Here is a 23,290-nt window from a genome sequence, read left to right on the forward strand (position 1 = left end):
TGGCCTCGAACCCTGACCTTTTGTCATCTAGTTCCTCAGCTTCGGGGTGTTTTTTTTTTCCCCACTGCTGCCTAATGTCCTTGATTCTGTATTACTCACCTACCTTGGTCTTAAATGTTAAAACCTGACAGTTTTAACCTCTTGGACTAATTCATTAACTTCCTAAAACCACCACTCTGGATTCCTCTGGCCTTGCTTGGCTTCTCTAGAGTTGACCATTGCCAGACTCAGTGACCACTAAACCAGCTCCTGGTCTTGAGCACACTGGCTGCTTTCATCTATTGCTGGGAACAAGAGACCGCATTCTCTGAGTGCCCTGGAACTCTTATACAGGAAATTGTGTCATTTAACTCAGTGCCCAAAGCACCAGCCTTGATTCCTACTCCCCTTATTTAATCACAACCAGAATGTTTTCAGACTTCAATTTTAAGATATTTTTATGGGGCACTTGGGTGGCTCCATTGGTTAAGCACCTGACTCTTGATTTCAGCTCAGGTCATGATCTCACGGTCATGATATCAAGCACAGCATTGGGCTCTGTGCTCAGTGTGGAGCCTGATTAAGATTCTCTCTCCCTCTCTCTCTGTTCCTCCCCAGCACGCATGCACACTTGTTCACTCTCTCTCTCTCTCTCTCTCTGTCTCTCAAAAACAAAGCAAACCCCTGTAAATTAAAAAAAAAAAACTTACAATCTTTTTATTGACTAGAACAGTTTCCATACAAAATTCACCTTATTAAATATTATTTAAATATTGTTAAATATATACCAAATATATTTGCATATCTGTTTAGTGGGTTTGATGCACATACTAGAGTTATTGTAACTCTCTTGGCATAATATTTAAATTAATTAGGTTTCCTCTGAGATTCATCACAATTTCATTTTCACAATTAAGCATGTTGAAAAAAAATCTGCAGTCTAGAAAGCAGAGGAAAGACGCAGAAAGTATCTTCTAGAAACACTTGCTGCCAGTGTCCACACCTTTAGGAAATTTCTGGAATGGAGTATGCGGAGCAACTGCCTGGACCTGGAATTATTCCTGAACCTGACCACATGATACCCATCCACTTCCCGATCCTGTGTGTTTATGTGCTCAGTTCTTACAGTGGTAGCTCCCGTGTCTGCCACTGATCTTTTTGGTTGTATTAAATTCACCTGGAGTGAAGAATTGACACCAGTTTCAAGTTATGTTAAGATTGCTGTCTAGGGGCACCTGGGTGGCGCAGTCGGTTAAGCGTCCGACTTCAGCCAGGTCACGATCTCGTGGTCCGTGAGTTCGAGCCCCGCGTCAGGCTCTGGGCTGATGGCTCGGAGCCTGGAGCCTGTTTCCTATTCTGTGTCTCCCTCTCTCTCTGCCCCTCCCCCGTTCATGCTCTGTCTCTCTCTGTCCCAAAAATATATAAAAACGTGGAAAAAAAATTAAAAAAAAAAAAGATTGCTGTCTTAATCCCATAGTGAGGCATATTCTGGACTTCTTCTTGGGACCACTTAGTTTCTGTTGCTGAGGAAGTGCATGAGTGAATGGAGCCCATCAACAACACCTCACAACACAGGTTAGGGAGCTGTGACAGCAGTATGTGTGCAAGTTCGATTCAAGTCTGGGCAGTGAGAAGGAAGAGGCAATTTTAGGAACAAATGGCATGGCTTCATGACTCAAAGCTGCTCCCTATGCCAATTCTGCAAGGTTCAGTTTGTTTGCTGTTGGCTTAAGAGAGAATAAGGTCCATTCTATGATTTTAGGTGGGGGAATGACATGAAGGGGTCAGTGTCATAGAAAGACTGGTTTGCCAACAACATACACAATTGCCTGGGACAGGGTAGGTAGCCCAGTGCTAGAAGATGAGTCCACATGGACAGCATGAGAACATTTTCTTAGAAACCTGAGGCAGAGGGTAGGGCATAATAAAAAGAGGGGATGTGGCTTTCTTGAAACCAGAATATAACCTTACTTGGAGACTATCCTAGATCATGTTTTCCAGGAGATCCCAGGCTGGAAGGAAGGAAGGGAAGGAGAGTGAAGGGACCCTCTACTTGACAGTTTTTGTATCAAGAGGGCTCAGGGCTGCCATCCTTTCCCAGAAGCATTTAGGGTCAGGAAGCCCCTGTCAATGTCTGGTCTCTCTTCTATGTTTCTTTTCCCCTGGCTTCTCGCAAGAGGGTTGTGGTTGCTCGTGGTGTTTTCCAAGGTCCTGGTGCCCTTATAACCCTCTTTTTGAAATAATTGAAGCTAAAACTCTCAACCTGGACCAAGGCAGTTGGGCTTTTCAGAAGATCTTCTGGGCATATTTATGGGTAGTTCTTCCTCCTTCTCATGTGAGAGCAGGTCAAGTGCAGGTTGATACCTGTACCTGACCCTGATGTGTCATTGCTGTCAAGGCAGGCCTCAGGAGATGGACTGGCCTTTCCCAGAGCCTCCTTACATTACACCAGGAGATTTGGGCCTGCACTGAGGATTGTCTTGCTTGCTGCAAACTGACAGCATAAATCTTAAGAAAAAAAAAAAAAGATGAGCTGGTAGTTGTAGATAAATTGTCAGGGGGTTAATAGTCTGACCTCATTATGAGCACATTTTTATTAAAAATATGCTACTGGGTAAATTCTGTTTTGTGAATTGCAAAGAACAGTTGGATAAGGTGCACTTTAGCACCAATAATCCATTGTTATCTCTTCTAATGACGGTTTCAGAAGTGGGGCCGGTCTTCTGCCCCATCCTCAAAGGCCCCAAGTATTCTTTCAGCTCAAGGGACTCAGGACTCAGTGATAGGCTGGCTTCTCCAGGTGATCTCCATGGGCCCAGAGACTCCTTCTCTGAGGTCAAGATTACATTTTCCTACTTTCCCCATTTTCTCGGTATTACCCCAATACTGGTGCAAATGACTGATGTTTACTAGGGAGAGTGGGAGAAAGTGACTTTCTGAATGTATGTACTCACCATTCTTAGTACTTTGGAAAAAGTCTTATCAACCCTGAAAGCCTTCCTTTGATGCAGAATAAATGTCTCAATAACTTTCCACCCTTACTTTTTAATATGATTCTTATTTCTGTAAAGAAGACCCTTGAGGATAAGATACTCAGGAATATTCTCTTTCTACCAACCACATTTTCTTATTAAAAATAATATATTAAGAATTGGTTAGCAAACCCTGGGTATAGGTGTATGTACTTTCTACCTAGGTGTGTGATGTGGATAGATTTCTTCTTTGTGTGGGAACCCGGGTTTCTCATTTGATAAACAGAAAGGTTTATAGCCATTCATTTCCATTTAAATGTCCATTAGTAGCAGATTGGTTAAACAAATGGGTTTACGTCATTTTTGCAGTTGTTGAAATGCTCAAAAAATATGGAAAGATATGTAAGGTATATTAAATTTCAAAAGCAGTGGTTGAAATAGTTCACATAGTATGATCCCACTTGTTTAAAAAATTATGTGTATATGTGCTTATACATGCAAAGAAAGATTTTGGAAGAGAATCCAGGAAACTTATTCACTGTAATTGTCCTTGAGACATAGGACTGGGGGTGAAGGGAAATTGAACATTTTACTTTTCATTTTATATTCTTCTCAAGTATGGGCTTTTTTGTCATGTGCAAAGGAGTCTGCTAGAGATATTGTGGTTCTTTCTAACTCCAAGTTACCATAATTTTATCCTTTGGCCTTCCCCCAGATATTCTTTTGCAAAATACGTGGTAGAAATGTGCATTACTTTTGCTCATGGCTAAATCAATCTCAGTTTTCATCTTCTGTGAACTGCCTGTAGACTGTTTAGAAGCAGCACTTATATTCACTGGAAGCTTTTATTTTAAATCTGATGTACCTCCCCTTTGAAGTTTGCAGAATCTGGATGACAAATATTTCTAAATTTGGATTTTTTTTCTTAAGTGGAAGATAAAAACGCAAACTCCGGGATTTTTTTCCATCTAGTTCCCTTTGGTTTTTTGGGGGGGCGGGGGGGAGGGATTGTTTTGCTGTTTGTCTGCAAAAAAAGGAGATAAGGTGATTGTCCTGCTATGTAATGCCAGTTGAGCTTTCCGCATGAGTTCTGCTCTGAGAAGGCAGGCAACATCCCAAGTCAGAAAGTGGCTGTGGGATGCAACACTCCAAAGGCATTTCAGAAAATTGTAATAGTCTCACTTACATGTGATATATATGTTCCTAGAGCTACTTGTAAATTTGTAGTTTTAATCAGCTGTTTCAGGCAAGTATTGTGAGGGTCAAACGGAATTTAATAAGGTGCTACAACACCTGCATTTTGGTCTTGCTGGATGGTAGCTGTCAGTTTGAAAAATGGGGCTGAGGTTGTGGCCTGAGCTTCTAAGCAAATTGTTCCTGCTGGCTTCCTAGGATTTTAGCTCCCAAGACCCCCTGCTACTTCAGCATTGATGGAGGGGGAGCAGTCAAGGTACTTTCAGGTGACAGAGATGCAGGTTTCCTTGGGGTCAAAAAACCTAGTTCATGTCCAGTGGAAAATGGCCAGGATGATCAGGGTCTTAAGACCAAATTTTGCATGGAAAGAAAGGTTAAAGGAACAAGAATGTTTCGCTTAGAAAAGAGAAAAATGAGTATCAGAGCCGCCAGCAATGTCAGACATCATCTATTCAATCCCCTTTATTGTGCAGATGACATTCAAGGAAGTTAAATAAGTGCATGAAAGTGATAAAACACATTCGTGGTGATGCAGAAGCTAGGACTCAAGTGTTCTGACTCCCCTGCCCCCACACGTTTGTATGCCATCCCCAAAGTTCATGTTCTTTCCGTTCTATCCCACTGATGGTTCTTAAGAAACACAAACAGGATAAATTCATAAAGTGCTTAGCATGGAGTCTGCCAAAGAGGGGAAACCATTATGTGTTAATTCCTTTTCTCCCCAGTATGTCCCCTGCCATGACTACCAGTATACAAGGATAAGACTGTAGCTAGAATTGATCATCATCTTTAAATGAATGCCTTCTGTGCTCTTTCAGGTCGGAGTAGAGCACATGAGAGTAGAACATAAATTCATATTTCATCATAACAAAAAAAAAAAGAAAAAAAAACCCTTTCTAATGAATAGAATTGTCCAGCAATATAAAAAGCTGTACTCAGAGCTGAGTTTCTCATCACAAGTTGTATTCAAGAGCACCAGGTGGCAAATCAATCCATGATTTCTCCTGGGATTCTATTAATGAATTTAAGCTATGATTAGATTACTTCTAAGAGTCTGTCTTTAACTTGGAGGCAATGAGGATGAATAAGCAGAAGGATGTATCCAATGTAATGTTGAAAAAGATTAATCTGATAGCAGCAACAAATGGGGGAGCAGAAATGCTGATGGGAAGCTAGTTAGGGGCTGTAAATATTTGAACTGTCAACTTAAAATTACAGAAATGACAATGCTGGGTCAACCACAAATGCTTCATAGTCCAATCTGCATTTATTTCACCTCTTCTCATAAAACTGTGTATGTACTGAGTCATAGAGCCCCTGGAAATTCTACTCCTGGCCAAGCTCTTTAAAATTCCCCATGACTAGTGTATCTGCTAATCCCAATGACCACCCAAAAGGAAGGCAAGGGCACTAAGTCATGGAGATGAATGATGGATCGGAAGCAGATTGTGTTCAGCTAAGCTACTGTGCCTTTTCCGTTATTGTATCTTCTCTCCTTAGGTTATGTTGACATTGGACTGATTCCAAAAGGAGCAAGGGACATAAGGGTAATGGAGGTTGAAGGAGCTGGAAACTTTTTGGCCATCAGGAGTGAAGACCCCAAAAAATATTACCTCAATGGAGGATTTATTATCCAGTGGAATGGAAACTACAAGCTGGCAGGGACCATCTTCCAATATGACAGGAAAGGAGACCTGGAGAAACTGATGGCCACAGGTCCTACCAATGAGTCAGTGTGGATCCAGGTAATGCAGAGGGGAAGACAGCTGATGATATGTACATTAGTTAGGACATTTATGATGTTCTTTTCCAAGGTATTTGCTAGGGGGCGTTAATTAAAAATACTTAAATTTTTTAGCAAGGAGCAAGGAGGGAAGCAAGATGTTACTTGTGCTGTTAATCCTTTATTGCCTAGAAATTTCTGAAGTCCCCATAATGAAATGATGGGGTCCCTAAAATCCTCTAACGGGAGTTTTGAGTTCAGTTTCCACTATGGTTGACCTAAGCTGTTTATTTGCAGGTGTTTCTCAGGTATAAAAAAAGATGCTGTCAATCTATGTCAGTGTGGCATGAGTTTCCAAGTAGCTTTCCAGCAATGGTGATGGACTGACATGGTTTTTTCATGTGTTATCATGTGCTTGTCCTCAGACAAGATGTTTGACTTTGTGAAACTCTTGGGGGAGAATGGAGTTAGAATGGAGTATGTCTCCTTGAAGGCACAAGCGGGTGTCGTGAGAGTTGAATAAGTAAATTGTCTTTCGTGTTGGTGAGGAACTATAGAAAAGGAGTGGATCATATCAGTAGAGACAAGGCAAGTTGGGGATTACAGATGGCCCAAGAGAAAGTCAGATATAACCATATTCAGAAGTTAGGAGGTAATTGCAGAGCCAGAGATCAGAGCACTCATAAAAGCTGGAGGTCAAGGCTTGACAGCTATGATTCATAAATGTCTTGAGACCTGAAATCTTACCTGCCTACATGGCAAAGGATTTACATAGGGAACCCCAATCCCATGGAGCAACCAATCCACCGATTTTAAATATGTGGTAAGTAGAGTACCTGCAGGAGAGGGAAGTGGGGGGGGGGGTCCCAAGAATGGTATGCCTTGCCTAAAGCCCATGACCATTTTTATTGCAGAACTATATGCTTTAAAGGCATTAACTCACCTGAGAGCTAGAGAATAGCATCATAAGGCAACAGCAACAACAATAACAAAAATTAATGTTTATTGAATGCTAACTACATATGAGGCACTATTCTATTCATATCTTTTTTTTAAGATTTTATTTTTGGGGCGCCTGGGTGGCACAGTCGGTTAAGCGTCCGACTTCAGCCAGGTCACGATCTCGCGGTCCATGAGTTCGAGCCCCGCGTCAGGCTCTGCTGACCGCTCAGAGCCTGGAGCCTGTTTCCGATTCTGTGTCTCCCTCTCTCTCTGCCCCTCCCCTGTTCATGCTCTGTCTCTCTCTGTCCCAAAAATAAATAAAAAACGTTGAAAAAAAATTAAAAAAAAAAGATTTTATTTTTAATCTGTACACCCAACGTGGGTCTTGAACTTACAACCTGAGATCAAGAGTTGCATGCTGTCCTGACTGAGCCTACCCAACGCCCTGTATTCTACTCATATCCAGTTATGTTACATTTATTTACTTATTCGACTCCCACAACATCCCTATTAGTCATGCTATTATTATCCTCACTTTGTAAATAGGGGAAACTAAGGCACAAAGGTATTAAGTAACTTACCTGTAATCACAAGGTTATTAAGTACACAAGGGTGCAAGGTGACCTACCAGTCTATTGTTGGAAAAGACACTATCCCCATTCCCTCAGAGAAATTTCCATAAGATTAAATCTCCATGGGAATTCAGCCAAGAAATAATCAAATGGAGATTAGATAGAGATAGATAAAGGTATAGATGTAGCTAGATATACATATAGATATAGATATAGATAGATGTGTAGGTGGAAGTAGAGGTGGAGATATATTCATTTATTGGCGTTTGCTCCAATGCATGTCTTCATAATTACTTTAAGATGATGGACATTCTGTAGAGTTTGTTACTACAGCACTGTGTTTTGTAATATAAAGTCACGACAGTGATGTCAACCCTCTATTGCCTTTTAGCTTCTGTTCCAGGTGACTAACCCTGGCATCAAATATGAGTATACAATCCGGAAAGATGGCCTTGACAATGACGTGGAAAAACTGGTGTACTTCTGGCAGTATGGCCACTGGACAGAGTGCAGCGTAACATGTGGGACAGGTGAGAGACAGCTGCTGTGTCCCTGCATCCGTGTCAGCTTCACATTGGGCCACGGAGGCAGTCTGAGCCAGTGGTTCATACTCTGTGCCTATAGGTCTGCAGGGTTCCACAAACATGGCCTGGGGCCTCTCTGAGAGTGAATATGCTGGTCATGGTCTAAAGAGAGAGGCAGTTTTTCTTGTATCAGCTTTATATACTGTTGTTCATGAAAGAGTTTGTTTGAAAAAAAGGTTACATGTCTTATTTTGTTTTGTTTTCAGAATTATTGAGATAAAAGTGGCACATCATAACATTGTGTAAATTTAAATTGTACCGGATGATTTGATACACGTACATATTGTGAAACGTTTACCACAATAAGGTCAGCCAACATATCCATCACTCCACAAAGTTACCTTTTTGTGTATGTGGTGAGAACATTTAATATCTGCTCTTTTGGCAACTTTCAGGCATACAATACAGTATTACATGTGTTTTTCTTTTTTAGTGTTTATTTATTGGTATTTGAGAGAGAGAATGAGTGCGTGCACAAGCTGGAGAGGGTCAGAGAGAGAGGGAGAGGGAGAGAATCCCAAGCAGGCTCCACACTGTTAGCTCAGAGCCCAATGTGGGGCTCCATCCCATGAACCGTGAGATCATGACCTGAGCCGAAATCAAGAGTTGGGTGCCCCAGTATTACATGTGTTTTAAAAAGCAAAACAGAAAGGCTTAAAAGCCTGGTTGAGGACCTGAAGTTCACAAAAGTCAAACACCCTGTGGGGCGCCTGGGTGGCTCAGTCAGTTAAGGGTTCTAGTCTTGATTTTGGCTCAGGTCATGATCTCATGACTTATGAGATCGAGCCCCAAATCAGGCACCACACTGAGCACGGAGCCTGCTTGGGATTCTCTCCCTCTCTCTCTGCCCCGCCCCCACTGTACTCTCTCTCTCTCAAAATAAATAAATGAACATTTAAACAACAACAACAGCAACAAAAGTCGAACACCTGGCTCAGAGGCATACTGTAAATAATGGGCAAATCCAAACCATAACAGACTCTCCTGATTCCAACCTAGTGTTCTTTTTTCTGTCTCCAATTTACCATGTTTTCCTATCTACTAGGAGAGTAGTTTCCTCTCATAAAATTGAGCATTGGAGAGATCCCTTGCTGTCAAGTGTATCAGGATGAAATAAGTTCTGCTACCATAAGAAATCAAAATCTCAGGACTTCAACACAGAGAAGGTTTATTTCTAACCCATTGTAAGTCTGATGCAGATTGGGTGGCCCAGCTTCATCCTGCAACTAAGACATCTGACATGTGTGGCTTCCAGCATGCCCCACAGCAAACAGAAATGGAAGAGGCAGACTGGCTCTTATTAAGGGCCACGGCCTGGTGGTGACACAGATCATTTCTGCTCACCTTTCATTTCATCGGTTGGCCTTAGTCCTCTGAGTACAAGCTGGAAACTGTAAACAAGTGCACGGACATTTGTAGGGCATCCACTCTCTTGGCTGAAGGCTGGGTGAACTTCTCTAAGGTCTGGGGCGAGGGGGCGGGGTAGGGTATGTCAGGTACTTGGGACTCTTCACTCATTTGGGGGGCTTTAATAGTAGTCCCATATGAGGCCTCTGCCTCTCTTTTTTGGATCATGTCCAAGTCTGTTCTGGAACTTCCTGCCTTTAGCTTGTAACTACTGCCTTTAAAACTAGGGCAGCAATAAGGGGAAGTGCCAAATTCAGCGAGGTAGCCAAGAGAATGGAAGTGAAGGAGTGAATGGCCAGAAGAACACAGTCACCTACTCTGTGGGCCTCTCTCTTATATACTCTGTCTTGTCACCATTCCTTCACTCGCTCCTCCCTGTACCTGTGCCCCCTGCCCCAGGAAGCAGTCCTGGAAAGGGGTCCAGCAATGGACATTGAGTCACACATTGTCAACCTAATCGATGATTCTTGTATTTCTAACTTCTCTCTTCTTCTCCTTCAGTACAGAAACCAAGCGTTGACTTTTAGAAATCGTAGGGATCGTGTTCATTTCAAAATGTGTGCTGTTTTGAAAATCCTAGTCCTCTGGAAATCCATTAGGTCAAAGCTGTGATTTGTGGCAGCAGCCGTAAGTGGGGTTGGTGTCATACTGCTATCCCCAGTGCTACCCCTGGCATTTCCAGATGTCCTGCCCCACTGCCCAGGGGGCTGGGCTTGCCGAGAAGCAAAAGCAACATAAACAAAAAATAAGTTGGTGAAAAATATTTCCTTGAGGAGCAGTTGTGAGGAAAATGAGGTCATGGGTTCCAATTCTGTGTCTCCCTCTCTCTCTGCCCCTCCCCCGTTCATGTTCTGTCTCTCTCTGTCCCAAAAGAAATGAATAAAAAAAAAAACGTTGAAAACAAAAATTAAAAAAAAAAAAGGGGGGGGCGCCTGGATGGCGCAGTCAGTTAAGCGTCCGACTTCAGCCAGGTCACGATCTCGCGGTCCGTGAGTTCGAGCCCCGCGTCAGGCTCTGGGCTGATGGCTCAGAGCCTGGAGCCTGTTTCCAATTCTGTGTCTCCCTCTCTCTCTCCCCCTCCCCCGTTCATGCTCTGTCTCTCTCTGTCCCAAAAAAAATGAATAAAAAAAAAAACGTTGAAAAAAAATTTTTTAAAGAAAATGAGGTCATGGGGACTATAGATACAAATACTTTTTCGAGTTCTCATCCCCATTTTTCTCTTCTTTAGGTGAAGTACAGGTTTAAGCTTTAAGCTGAAATCCTTTGTCCCTGGACACCAAGGAGTGAAAACTCAGCCAGTCCAGGCTGGGCAGGGGCCCCTCCACAAAACAGGAGAGCACCCACCCGCCCCTCTTTTCTGTTTCAACATGGGATGAATTCTTTGCATTATTACACATGCAATATTTCAGAGCATAGGAATACAAGATAAATGACTGATTTGTGCTGTGTTCGTAAAGATGAGATGCATCCTCTTGGCTAGGAAATGAGATTCCCTTACCAAATGTGCATCAGGCACTTGGTTCTGATACAGCCTGATCCTTCAGCAACACCTCGGCCTGCTTGGGCAAATGTCATTCTGGTTATTAAACCTTAACAGGAACTATGAGGAAGCTGCCAGTGCCCATGTGCTCACCTGAATCTCAGTCACACTGCCTATTTGAGCAACAGTGAGCTCTTATTCTGGCAGAGAAGAAAGGCAACATATCTACTCTCATGCTGTCAGACACAGAGGGTGAAATGCTAATATTCCCGTAGGACACACATTGCTAAATATAAAGATGGAAGACCGCCTGAAACACTGAATCAGTCAACTGTGTATTTTTAGTTGCTTTGAGCTAAAACGTTCTATACTATAAAAGTAGGTGAAAAACATTATCGAAAAATTAGAAATAGAAAAAGTCACCACCCTGACACAATGCATTTTTCTACTTTTCTTTTTTGCCTTTCTTTTTTTTTTTTAAGTTTTCTTAACATTTATTTATTATTGACAGACAGAAAGAGACAGAACATGAGCAGGGGAGGGATGGAGGAGAAGGAGACACAGACTCCAAAGCAGGCTCCAGACTCTGAGCTGTCAGCACAGAGCGCGAGGCGGGGCTCGATCTCACAAACCGCAAGATCATGACCTGAGCCAAAGTTGGACACCCAAGTGACTGAGCCACCCAGGCACCCCTTTTTTGCCTTTCAATATGCTTTTTTCTAGTTATAGATGTATATAGTTGTGTGCATATGGATGTGTTTATGTACGTATACACATGCTTTCACTTAATGCCATTAACATGGGTACCTTTCCAGGTCTTACTCAGTCTTCGTAGCTGTCATTTTTTGGATACATTATGTTTCACTGGCAAGACAAAGCAAAATGTCTTTTAGCCAATTCCTTATTGATCATCATATTCTGAAGATTTCATTAGTGTTAATTTGTAGATGGAATTTCTGGGCTCATAGAGCATAAATATTGGGGCTTCTGGGTGGCTCACTTGGTCGAGCATCCAACTTCGCCTCAGGTTATGATCTCACGGTTCGTGAGTTCGAGCCCCATGTTGGGCTCTGTGCTGACAGCTCAGAGCCTGGAGCCTGCTTTGGATTCTGTGTCTCTGTCTCTGTCTGCCCCTTCCTGACTCACACTCTGTCTCTCTCTCTCTCTCTCAAAAATAAATAAACATTAAAAAAAGGAGCATAAATATTATGGCAATGTTAAGAAACTTATTACCAAATTGATTCCCATAGTAAAAGAGTGTGCAAACAGGTAGTAGCAATCATTTTATTTTATTTGTCTTGTTTTGTTTTGTTTTGTTTTTATTATTATTGTATTATTTTAGCTTTACACTTTTTCACTGGGAAGCATTATAAATCTCCTAGCAAAATGGAGAATGTAACAGCAAACTCTTGCATGCCAGGCACTCAGTTTTCTCAGATTTTACCATTACTCATGCTTATTTCAACCTTCATTTTTAAAGAAAAGAAACTGCACAAATGCAGATGATAAGCACTCCCTGACTCCTCTCCCTTTCCTTTTTCCCCAGAGTTAACCAGGGTCATGTAACCAGTATTTGTTATTATCATGCATGTTGTTAAATACTCTTATTATACATGTGAATACTCATCCACATTAAAAAACATTGTTTCTCGGGCATTTAAGCTTATAAACAGTGTCATACTCTGTGTATAGTTCTCTATCTTGTTTTACTCAGTATTATGCTTTTGAGATAAGTCCACGCTAATGAAAGTAGCTCTTTGTACATTCACCTGAAGGTCTGCGTACCGTCCCACTGTGTGAATATACAATTATTTCTACATTACACTATTCTGCAGTCAGTTATAAACCTTTTTGTAGTGCCGTAATGAACACCTTTCCTTAATAGCACTAAAGCTCAAAATAACCATGTACATTTAAGATATGTCCACATATCCTTGATAAAGCATGAGTATTACAAATAGGGACACACATTCCACTCTGACCCTGATGTGTGACTATAGGCTGATATCTAGATGACAATTCACTTCTTTGGAAAATCAGAATCAGATACTTCTTTGACCCTTTTAAAATTGCATTCGTCTTGGTACTAATCCATCTGACTTCGTCCACTGGAATTGTCAGGTAGGGTCAACCGAGTGAAGATACTGGTCTCTAACAATATCTGGAAGACTTTTTTAATATTTAGGACCATAAAAATAACAGAAACGTTGAGATGGATTTAAGCATATACTGTGGAACGAGGCTTATATAGTTCATCATATGCATAAACACATAGTATTTATAAGATAAACGACAAGTGACATATAGTGATACATACACCATTAATTTCAATGGAGGAACTCTGACACATCATTATTAATTTTGCCCTACGCGCCCCACAGTATCTGCCCGGCCAGTCTATGTTCATCACCACGCTGATCCACCAGACCAACCAGGCAATAGGGATTTTATGTTATGTTTTGTGTCCTTCCGCTACTGCTGGAGTCAGGAGCACGGAGCAATTTTTGCTATTCCTGCACAGAAACAAGCCTTTTGGGAGGATGTTTCCAACCTCTGAGGGTCACCTGACAGTTTCCTTTTAGTTGTGACATTAAGAATTTGCCAAACCACCCCAAGTTTCAATGAAACTTCTAAGCATCTAAGCTTTTCTTTTTTCTGCTCTATAACTGCAGGTACATGTCAGTGTTTCTGGCATCCACCATTTCAGTCTCTATCCACTCACATTGTCCAAGACTTCTCTACAGGTGTTTGTGTCTTTCCAAACAATGACTCGTTCCTTGTGCCACAGAAGTTCCTTTTGTAATGTTGCTTCCAGCTGTTGACAGTGTTTTATTTCTAGGACAAAAGAAGAATAAGACAGTCTTATCAGCTGAGAAAGCCTGAGTGTTTGAAAGGTTACTTATCTTCTTCAAAAGAAAAAAAATACTGTTTTAGTTAACAACAAAATACTGTTGATTCATTTAAAAGGATTCACTTACTGTATGACAACTCCTCTGACATTTTTAAATGATGAGATGTGATCACTGACATCTGAGTATGAAAGGCAGCCTGGGAGATTATGCTGGAACGGGGCGTGTGAAGCAGTGTGAGGTGGCAGATGGCAGGACAACGGGCTCCAGTTTGGGTCCTGCCTGCTGTGTGTCTGTGGGGAAGTCCCTCCGTGTGCTAACGTGAGGAGGTGACCAGCTTATCGGTGTACTCATGGCCTTTCCGATTCAAGAATTCTGTACACCAGTAAGCCCACTCAAGGCCTGGATGCCCTGAGAGTTCAGGGCACCAACCTGTGTGCACGCTGATGGCTCTGTCCCCTGGTGGGCGGGGCGGGGGGGGGAGGGGGGGAGGTCCCAGTCTTCAGTCTTCTACCCCAATATTTCACATCCAGCATTGAAGTGTTAGCCCCCTCAAGAGACATGATGACTCCCTTCTCACTCTCCCTCCACCTCTCAATCCGTGACATGCTGGCCACTCCCCTCACTTCTCTTGGTAATGATGTCTTAGCAAAAGCTGTGGTCCCTTTCCTCTGTCAGCCTGTGGGACTTCACCGTGCCTCCATTTCATCTTTCACATACGAATAATGGTAGTGTTGACCTCACTAGATTGTTGTGAGGTTTGGGTTTCTGTCTACCAAAATAGATAATAAGTAATACATTTTACGTATTATATATTTGTATATGTACATATATGTTTGTTTATTTGTACACACACACATACAGTTCTGAACAGCACCTGAGACAAGGCAAGTGCTACATGTATTCACTATTATTATTTATCCAAAGCTAAACCCAGCCTACAGGTGTTCTTGGTCTGCCTACAGAACGTGCCACCCCCCGGGTGCTTTTCTTACTCACATTACCGACCTGGTCTCCAAAGGCAGCAGTATTATTAGTTCCTGTTCTCAAAGCTTCTACTTTAGAAACATGACCCCTCAAACTTTACAACATTCTTTTGAATTTTATTCCTGTCTTTCAGAGTTTACTAATAATATAAACATCCCTACCCCCTTTGTTCCTTTATTAAGCTAATAGCAACTGTGTTATAATACCTGGCGATAGTATCTGCTTTCGTTATTTAAGTCTCACTTTTTTTTATTTGGAATATATGTATTGGTCTTGTCTCCCCAGTTACATTATAATCTGTATATGAGATTGTGTGTTAATCTACCTATATTATCTGTAGTCCTTCTCAAGCAAGATCTCTTCCACCCACTGTGAGCTGTAGCATGAGTGAAGTAGAGACTCCGTTCCCTATCCATACTTTGAAAGCCAGACACCTTATGGACAACTTTCCCATCAGTGATAAGCGTGGTCACTTGACATGACCAGGGGCCTCCCTGACACTAGGTATGTGGGCTCGGGATTTAACACGTGTGAACCTTTCTGCCCTGCCCCCAGGTATCCGCCGCCAGACTGCCCGTTGTGTGAAGAAGGGCCACGGGATGGTGAAAGCTACCTTTTGTGACCCAGAAACACAGCCCAACGGGAGACAGAAGAAGTGCTACGAAAAGGACTGTCCACCCAGGTAACCACTGATAAAAGAGCTCTGTGTGTCTGAGTAACAGTAATCTAATGCTCAGTGATAAAGGAGGTTGGGAAGCTTTGTCATTAGAATAAATGCAGAAAAACCTTTACAGGTGTCTGTGGCTATGCTGTTGGAGCCTGTGGCAACCTGTGAGTGAGGACATCTTCTCCCCATAGAGCAGTATTTCTTACAAAGATGTGTTCTGTGTTTTTTTATTTGGTAAGACTAAGTCTCGGAGCATTGTTGAAGAGAATGTTCTATGGATCCCCCAAAGTTCTTCAGATAACAGGTGTGGCTTTTCTAAGAGCACTGGACCGGTGCAACAGTAGCCTTCAACTTCAGATCACTGGACTCACCTGCACTTAATGGCTGCCTGGAAGGGTGGTCTTCAGAGCAGGCTCTCTTAATCTCAGCACCGTTGACATTTGGGGCCAGATAACTCTTTGTTTCAGGATTGTCCTGCACACCCTATGATGTGTAGTGACACCCCTGGCCTGTACCTGCTTATATTTTAGTAGCAACTTCCCCCCTTCCTCCAGGTTGTCACGACCAAAAACATCTCCAAACATTGCTAAGTGTCTTGTCAAGGGCAAAAGCACCCTTGGTTGAGAAGCAGCATTATAGAGATATTCATTTCCTGCTCACCATATTGGTTCTAGATATTCGAGTCCCAGAAGGTGGCTGTAATGTAGGGGTTTATGTTAAAGGTGGGGAGTGGGCGGGTCGGGAGCCAAGGAGGAGGAGAATGGAGAGAGGAAGAGAGAGGGGAGGGACAGAGAAGAAAGGAAGTGAAGGAAGAAGGAAAGAATGAATTCTGGAGAGTGTCTTCATTTTCTAGTGACCACAAACAGGGGTATATTTAGGTTGCCAATCTCACCAGGCATTCATTCCAATCCTAAGAAGACACACTAAGTTTAGTCAAACAGGAGGGGACTCGTTGGTATCATAAATCAAATAGGTGATGAACCGAACTCTAAAGAAGAGCTAGAAGAATGTGATAAATGTTGAAGAACTGTGTAAAAAGAAGAGTCTAGGCAAGTCAGTGAAGGCAAGCAATATCTGTCTCTAGTGGGGGCAGACAGGCTGGTCCCAGAGGCCAGAGTCAGCGGGTTTATTCTCTGTCCAGCTCTGTGGGCTCTGGTGGAGAAGGAGCGGGCTGTGAGGCCGGGAGCCAGATCCTGCCGTGCGGCAACAGGACAGAGGCACTGCCTCACCTCACCTTGGTCACCTCGCCTTGGTCACCTCACCTGGCTGCAGCTCTGGCCAGCACTAGGTTTCGTCTGCAGCTGTACTTTCTATAATTTCTTCTCAGGGAAGAGTGAGCCAGAAAAGAAAAGGTCATGTCTGGGGGCTGGTCACTAGCCCACAGCTCTGCAGGGCTCACGTGCTTCCTCACCCCCAGTCCCCCGCAAAGTCGATGACCCTGTACCAGTAAATTCCTGTTGCGTTCATTAGACAGCAGCCATGATACATGTGCCTGCGTGCCCGGGGTTCTGTCCTTGCTTTTCAAAGCCACTTGCTATGGTGGGTTAGATATCCTCTTAAAACGATAGATGGTTATTTCCTGGCTCTAATTTTGTCCCTGGGGTTCAGGTTCTCATTTTTATTGTGTTACATAGTCTCCCTCGGCCTTATGATTGCCACTGAATAGTTGTTAAGCTCCTGTTACTTCCCACAAGAGATACTGTGGTGATTATAGCCATGTAAGAGTTACCATTTATTGAGCACCGAGATATTGTGATACAATAAAGGATATATATTTGGTATCTGATAAAAAAAATGCCTCTGATAAAATCCAATAGTCATCATGATTTTAGAACTAAAAGCTCTGGGGGCGCCCAGGTGGTTCAGTTGGTTAAGCACCTGACTTTGGCTCAGGTCATGATCTCACAGTTCCTGGGTTTGAGCCCCAAGTTGGACTCTGTGCTGACAGCTCAGAGGCTGGAACCTGTTTCAGATTGTGTGTCTTCTTCTCTTCCTGCCCTTCACCCACTTACACTGTGACACCTTCTCTCAAAAATAAATAAACATTAAAAAAAATTAAAAACAAACAAACGAACAAAAAAACCCTAACTGGAGGAGTATGGAGAGCTTCCTGTCGGCTGAATACATGGAGGAGCTGGGAGGATGGTGTACCCTAAGGCGGGAATAGAAGCTCTTCCACCTTTCCCCTCCACCTTGCCCCATGAATCTCTTCCATTATTCCTTTTATAATAATCCAGTAATATAGTAAGCAAAATGTTTTCTTGAGTTCTGTGAGCCACTCTAGCAAAGTATCCAACCCTTGGCTGGGATTGTGGGAACCCGTGGTTCATGGCCAGCTGGTAAGAAGCACAGGTGACAACCTGGACCTGAAGGGAAGGCAATAGGGGCTGTGCTGGGTGGCCCAGCCCCTAACCTGCCCAGTCTGCACCAACCCCAACAGTTAGGGCCAGAATTGCTTGGTATGGAAAACCCACACATTTGTTGAAACAGAAGTAACTTGGGGCACCTGGTGGCTCAGTCAGCTAAGTGACTTCGGCTGAGGTCATGATCTTACGGTTCGTGGGTTCAAGGCCCGTGTTAAGCTCTGTGCTGACAGCTCGGGGCCTGGAGCCTGCTTCGGTTTCTGTGTTTCCCTCTCTCTCTGCCCCTCCCTCACTCATGCTCTGTCTCTCAGAAGTAAATAAACATTCAAGAAGAAGGAGAAGAAGAAGAAGAAGAAGAAGCAGAAGTCATGTGAGAGCAGAGTAGAAGAAAACTGGGATTTTTAAATACCTACTTCACTTTTGATGATGTTTTAGAGATACCTCATATATTATCTTTATTGTTCTCGACTACTGAGGAAAATAATTATTATCATGCCTATAGAGGAAGAACTGTTCCTTACCTCACTTAGGATCATGCAGCTAACTAGTAGACAGCAGAGGTTTGAACCCGGGGCTAGCTATCTATAAGTCTGTGGTCTCCATTACATCCCCAAAGAGGTGTGCACCTCTCCCCTATCCAGGCTGTGTCTAAAGCAAAGCAAGCGTGCTGCTAGGTGTGGTGGGTTCCAAGGGATCTTCATGCAGACAGTCACATGCTGAGGCCAAGGTAGAGCTGGGGACACAGGCTATGTACAGAAAAGCAACACAGTCAAAGAAGATTCTGGTATCAACTCTGTGTTTTAAAACATACATCAATCTGTTCCGGATATCTTGTTTTATTTTTTATTTTTTTTAATTCACATCCAAATTAGCATATAGTGCAACAATGATTTCAGGAGTAGATTCCTTAGTGCCGGTTACCCATTTAGCCCATCCCCCCACCCACAATCCCTCCCGTAACCCTCAGTTTGTTCTCCATATTTATGAGTCTCTTCTGTTTTGTCCCCCTCCATGATTTTATATTATTCTTGTTTCCCTTCCCTTATGTTCATCTGTTTTGTCTCTTAAAGAAAGGTTTAATTTTTTTAATGTTGATTTGTTTTTGAGAGAGAGAGAGAGAGAGAGAGAGAGAGAGAGAGAGACAGCATGAACAGGGGAGGGGCAGAGAGAGAGGGAGACACAGAATTGAATACAGGCTCCAGTCTCCGAGCGGTCCGCACAGAGCCTGATGCAGGGCTCGAACTCATGAACTGCAAGCTCATGACCTGAGCCAAAGTCGGACACTTAACTGACTGAGCCACCAGGCACCCCTCTGTTCCGGACATCTTACTTACCTGTAGCTAAAGACTTGGCCTCACTCTTTTCAGAATTCGCTTTCCATAAAAGTGGTTACCTTACCCACCTCTACACTTCAACTCTCAGAATTTCTAGTTGGAGGTAACTTTACAACAAGATGCTACCAGTGCTAGAGGGAGAAGGATGTTGGGGTAAGAGTCGGGAGGCTGAAGGACTCTTCAGGAGGAGATGAGCTGACCCTTCAGCCCATGGACATGGAGAAGGGGCCTTGATAAAGCAATTCTTACGTGATACAAGCTGAGCTCTGTGAGCTTGAAGCTGACCCTTAGTGCGGTCTTGTGATAGGCTGAAAGGACATCCTGATCTCTGGAGCCTGCAAATGTTACCTCATTTGGAGCAAGGGTCTTTGCAGACATTATTGAGTGAAGGGGCTTGAAATGGGGATACTATCATCAGTTATCCATTTGGACCCTAAATGTCATTACAAGTGTTCTTATAGGAGAGAGGCAGAGGGGAATTTCACACACACACACACACACACACACACACACACACACACACAGAAGGTGATACGAAGATGGAACAGGGACAGATTTGGAGACAGTAACCTTAAAGACTGGAGGGATGGTCCACAAGCCAGGCAATGCCAGCAGCCACCACAAACCCAAAGAGGCAAAGAACTGATCTTCCATAGAGCCTCTGGAGGGAGCATGGTGCTGCTAATGCCTTCATTTCATCCCAGTAACACTGATTTTATAACTATAAGAGACCAGATTTGGCTTCTAGAATTATTAGAAACCAGGTTTTTGGGGGTGCCTGGGTGGCTCAGTTGTTTGAGCATCCGACTTCAGCTCAGGTCATATTCTCACACACAGTTCATGAGTTCCAGCCCCACATCGGGCTCTCTGCTGTCAGCATGGAGCCTGGAGCCTGCTTCGGATCCTCTGTCTCCCTCTCTGCCTCTCTCCCACTCATGCTCTCTCTCTCTCTCTCAAAAATAAATAAAAACATTAAAAAAAACACTAAAAATAAAGTAAAATAAATAAAATTTTTTAAAAAGTAAAAAACAAACAAACAGGTTTTTGTTGTTTTGAGCCACCAAGTTTGTGGTAATTTGTCACAGCAGCTATGGGAAACTAATGCAGGTGATGCAAGCAGAAGAGCAGAGATGCCCCAACCAAGTTATAGACGCTCCAAAGCTTGGAAAACCCTGTGATTGGGGCTTCTTGGAATGTGTGGCAAAGGAGTTTTTGGAATGGCACAAATCTGTCACTTCCTAAGGAAGCTTGCAGCCAGGCAGGCTCTATGAGATGCATATTCATTGGCAAGGCAAGCCTTTGTCAGGGCGAGACCAGCAGCCAGGCATCTGGACCCCTTGCCCATAGTCCCACCTCCTGGCCACTGTCCCTGTGATTCTTGCCTTGCTTGGGGCTTTGTAGTTGACATCTCTTCATCTCTTAGTTCTAAAAGCAGCATTGCTAGAACAAGGTAAATGATACCTGGTTCCCCCTGGAAGGCTTCTTAAGCTGAGTGCACGGATGCAGCTTGTTGATTTGGAGAGAAATTTTGAAATGGACCAATTCCACAGCCCCCTCTCCTACCATCAGCAATGAAGCCCCGGTAGTTAGAAAGGAGATGCCGTGGCCGCAGGCAGGAGCGGGGTGACAGACAGCCACTGTGCAGCATCTTCCGGGGCCCAGGTTTTCTCAGTGAGCTGGTGATCAGTTCCACGGCTCTACTCTGCCAGTCCACATCAGAGCACGTCAAGGGAGCAAGACAGCCTGTTCTATCTCCCAACTTGTGCTGTCATATAGGAAACAGAATTTCCTGCAATTGCCTCCAAACAATTTGAAGATTATTGTTAAGAGTGAAGTATAAGGAATTTAACAAGTCTTTTTAAATCATTGTCATTTGGTAGCATCTTTCGCTTATTACACTCTGGAAAACAGTGTGCAGGTTCCTCAGAAAATTAAAAATAGACCTACCCTATGACCCAGCAGTAGCACTGCTAGGAATTTACCCAAGGGATACAGGAGTACTGATGCATAGGGGCACTTGTACCCCAATGTTTATAGCAGCACTCTCAACAATAGCCAAATTATGGAAAGAGCCTAAATGTCCATCAACTGACGAATGGATAAAGAAATTGTGGTTTATATACACAATGGAGTACCATGTGGCAATGAGAAAGAATGAAATATGGCCCTTTGTAGCAACGTGGATGGAACTGGAGAGTGTGATGCTAAGTGAAATAAACCATACAGAGAAAGACAGATACCATATGGTTTCACTCTTATGTGGATCCTGAGAAACTTAACAGAAACCCATGGGGGAGGGGAAGAAAAAAAAAAAGAGGTTAGAGTGGGAGAGAGCCAAAGCATAAGAGACTCTTACAAACTGAGAACAAACTGAGGGTTGATGGGGGGTGGGAGGGAGGGGAGGGTGAGTGATGGGCATTGAGGAGGGCACCTTTTGGGATGAGCACTGGGTGTTGTATAGAAACCAATTTGACAATAAATTTCATATATTGAAAAATAAAAAAAAAAAATAAAGCCTTCCACTGTGTTGTTACAGTGAGAATCACTATTAGAGCCCCAGTCCATAGGACTTTTACGTTGTAACCGGGACAGTAGAGTAACTCATGTAGGGGGACTAAAGAACAGTAGGTTCTCCAGTTGTGTGGGAAATGCCAGCAGCGTTCTGGTAGGATAAAGATCACTGGCAAAAACAGACCAAATCGGGTTAGGCTGTTGTTAATTCTGTGCTGACTAAACCAGAGAGGTTGTCTTTTAGGGGTAAATGAATGGGTTGGGCTTTTGTCTTGCTGAGTTTTTTGCATTACATTTTTCTTCTGACCAATCCCTCAGAACATCTGAACAGCCTTCTGTCACAGATCACCTATAAATATAAAAACAGTATTCTATTATACATCTCCTAGGAAGGTGACATTATGGCAGACATCCAAAAAGTGAAATGGACAACAGAAAACAACTTGACACTGGCTCCTGAGCCCTGGGCCTGGAAGAGTTACACAATGATGGAGAAGGGGAAAAAAAGAGAGTTCCCTACCACTTTCAAAAGCTATTTCTAGGAGCGCCTGGTTGGCTCAGTCAGTTAGACATCCGACTCTTGATTGTGGCTCTGGTGATGATCTCACAGTTTGTGAATTTGAGCCCCAAATGGGGCTCTGTGCTGACAGTGGGGAGCCTGCTTGGGATTCTCCCTCTCCCTGTCTCTCTGCCCCTCCCCGCTTGTGGTCTCTCTCTCTCTCTCAAAACATAAATAAATAAATAAATAAATAAATAAATAAATAAACAAACAAATAACTTTTTCTTAAAAAGCTCTTTCTGTGTTTCCATGGGTTCTACCTCCTAGAATCTTGAATAAATCATCCATGATAAGAGGTAGAGAAAGAGCTCACATCCTTGTTTTCCACAGAGAATCCAGAGTATTCATTAGCAAACACTTTTAGTTCTTTAAGTTGTCAAGAATAGCTAACAAGTAAGACATTATCTTAAGTTTCTTCTTTTTCTACTGCTTTCTGATCAAAGGGACCAGTGAAACTAGTAGTAGGTAGACTGCAGGAGATAGGAAAGAGGAAGGCAATGCCCCCAATTGATCATCTCCTAAATAATTGAAAATTAGTAATTGTTTCAGTACCTGCTTCACATTAGAGTAGAAAAATATTCAATTAGGAACCAGGCAACCTAGATTCTATTGGATTCTTTTACTCGATAGTTGAGTGTCCAGCTCTTGATTTCGACTCAGGTCATGATCTCACAGTTCATGGGATAGAGCCTCACATCCCACAGCACAGAGCCTGCTTTCTGCCCCTCTCTTTCTGCCCCTCTCCTTCTCTCTCTCTCTCTCTCTCTCTCAAAATAAATAAACTTAAAATAACAACAAATAATAACAAATGATCAAGTTCTTATGTGTTAGGCTGTGTACTATACACTATATATAAATTGATATTTTGTTTAATGTACAACACTCGTATAAAGTCAGTATTGTTATACTCATTTCATAGATGAGGAAAGTAAGGCTCAAACTTGCTTGAAGTTGTACAATAGGAAACTAGACCTTAGTTTTATTTTTCTTTAATGTTTATTTATTTTTAAGAGAGAGAGAGAGACAGAGGGCAAGTGGAAGAGGGGCAGAGAGAAAGGGAGACACAGAATCCGAAGTAGGCTCCAGGCTCTGAGCTGTCAGCACAGAACCTGATGCAGGGCTTGAACTCACGAACCATGAGATCATGACCTCAGCCAATGTCAGACG

The 23,290-nt window shown here is 42.9% G+C and overlaps 1 protein-coding gene across 1 annotated transcript in view; it reads left to right on the plus strand.

Moving 5' to 3' along the window:
* ADAMTS12 (ADAM metallopeptidase with thrombospondin type 1 motif 12) overlaps positions 1-23,290 on the plus strand; it is a 348,871-nt gene that overhangs the window by 273,243 nt on the left and 52,338 nt on the right. The window contains exons 15-17 of the mRNA XM_047864323.1: positions 5,646-5,890; positions 7,774-7,912; positions 15,245-15,371. Of these exons, the coding sequence (XP_047720279.1) occupies positions 5,646-5,890; positions 7,774-7,912; positions 15,245-15,371 (511 nt within the window). The remainder of the gene's footprint in view (positions 1-5,645; positions 5,891-7,773; positions 7,913-15,244; positions 15,372-23,290) is intronic.

The sequence above is a fragment of the Prionailurus viverrinus genome, chromosome A1, assembly GCF_022837055.1.
Source record: "Prionailurus viverrinus isolate Anna chromosome A1, UM_Priviv_1.0, whole genome shotgun sequence".
NCBI classification, from domain to species: Eukaryota; Metazoa; Chordata; class Mammalia; order Carnivora; family Felidae; genus Prionailurus; species Prionailurus viverrinus.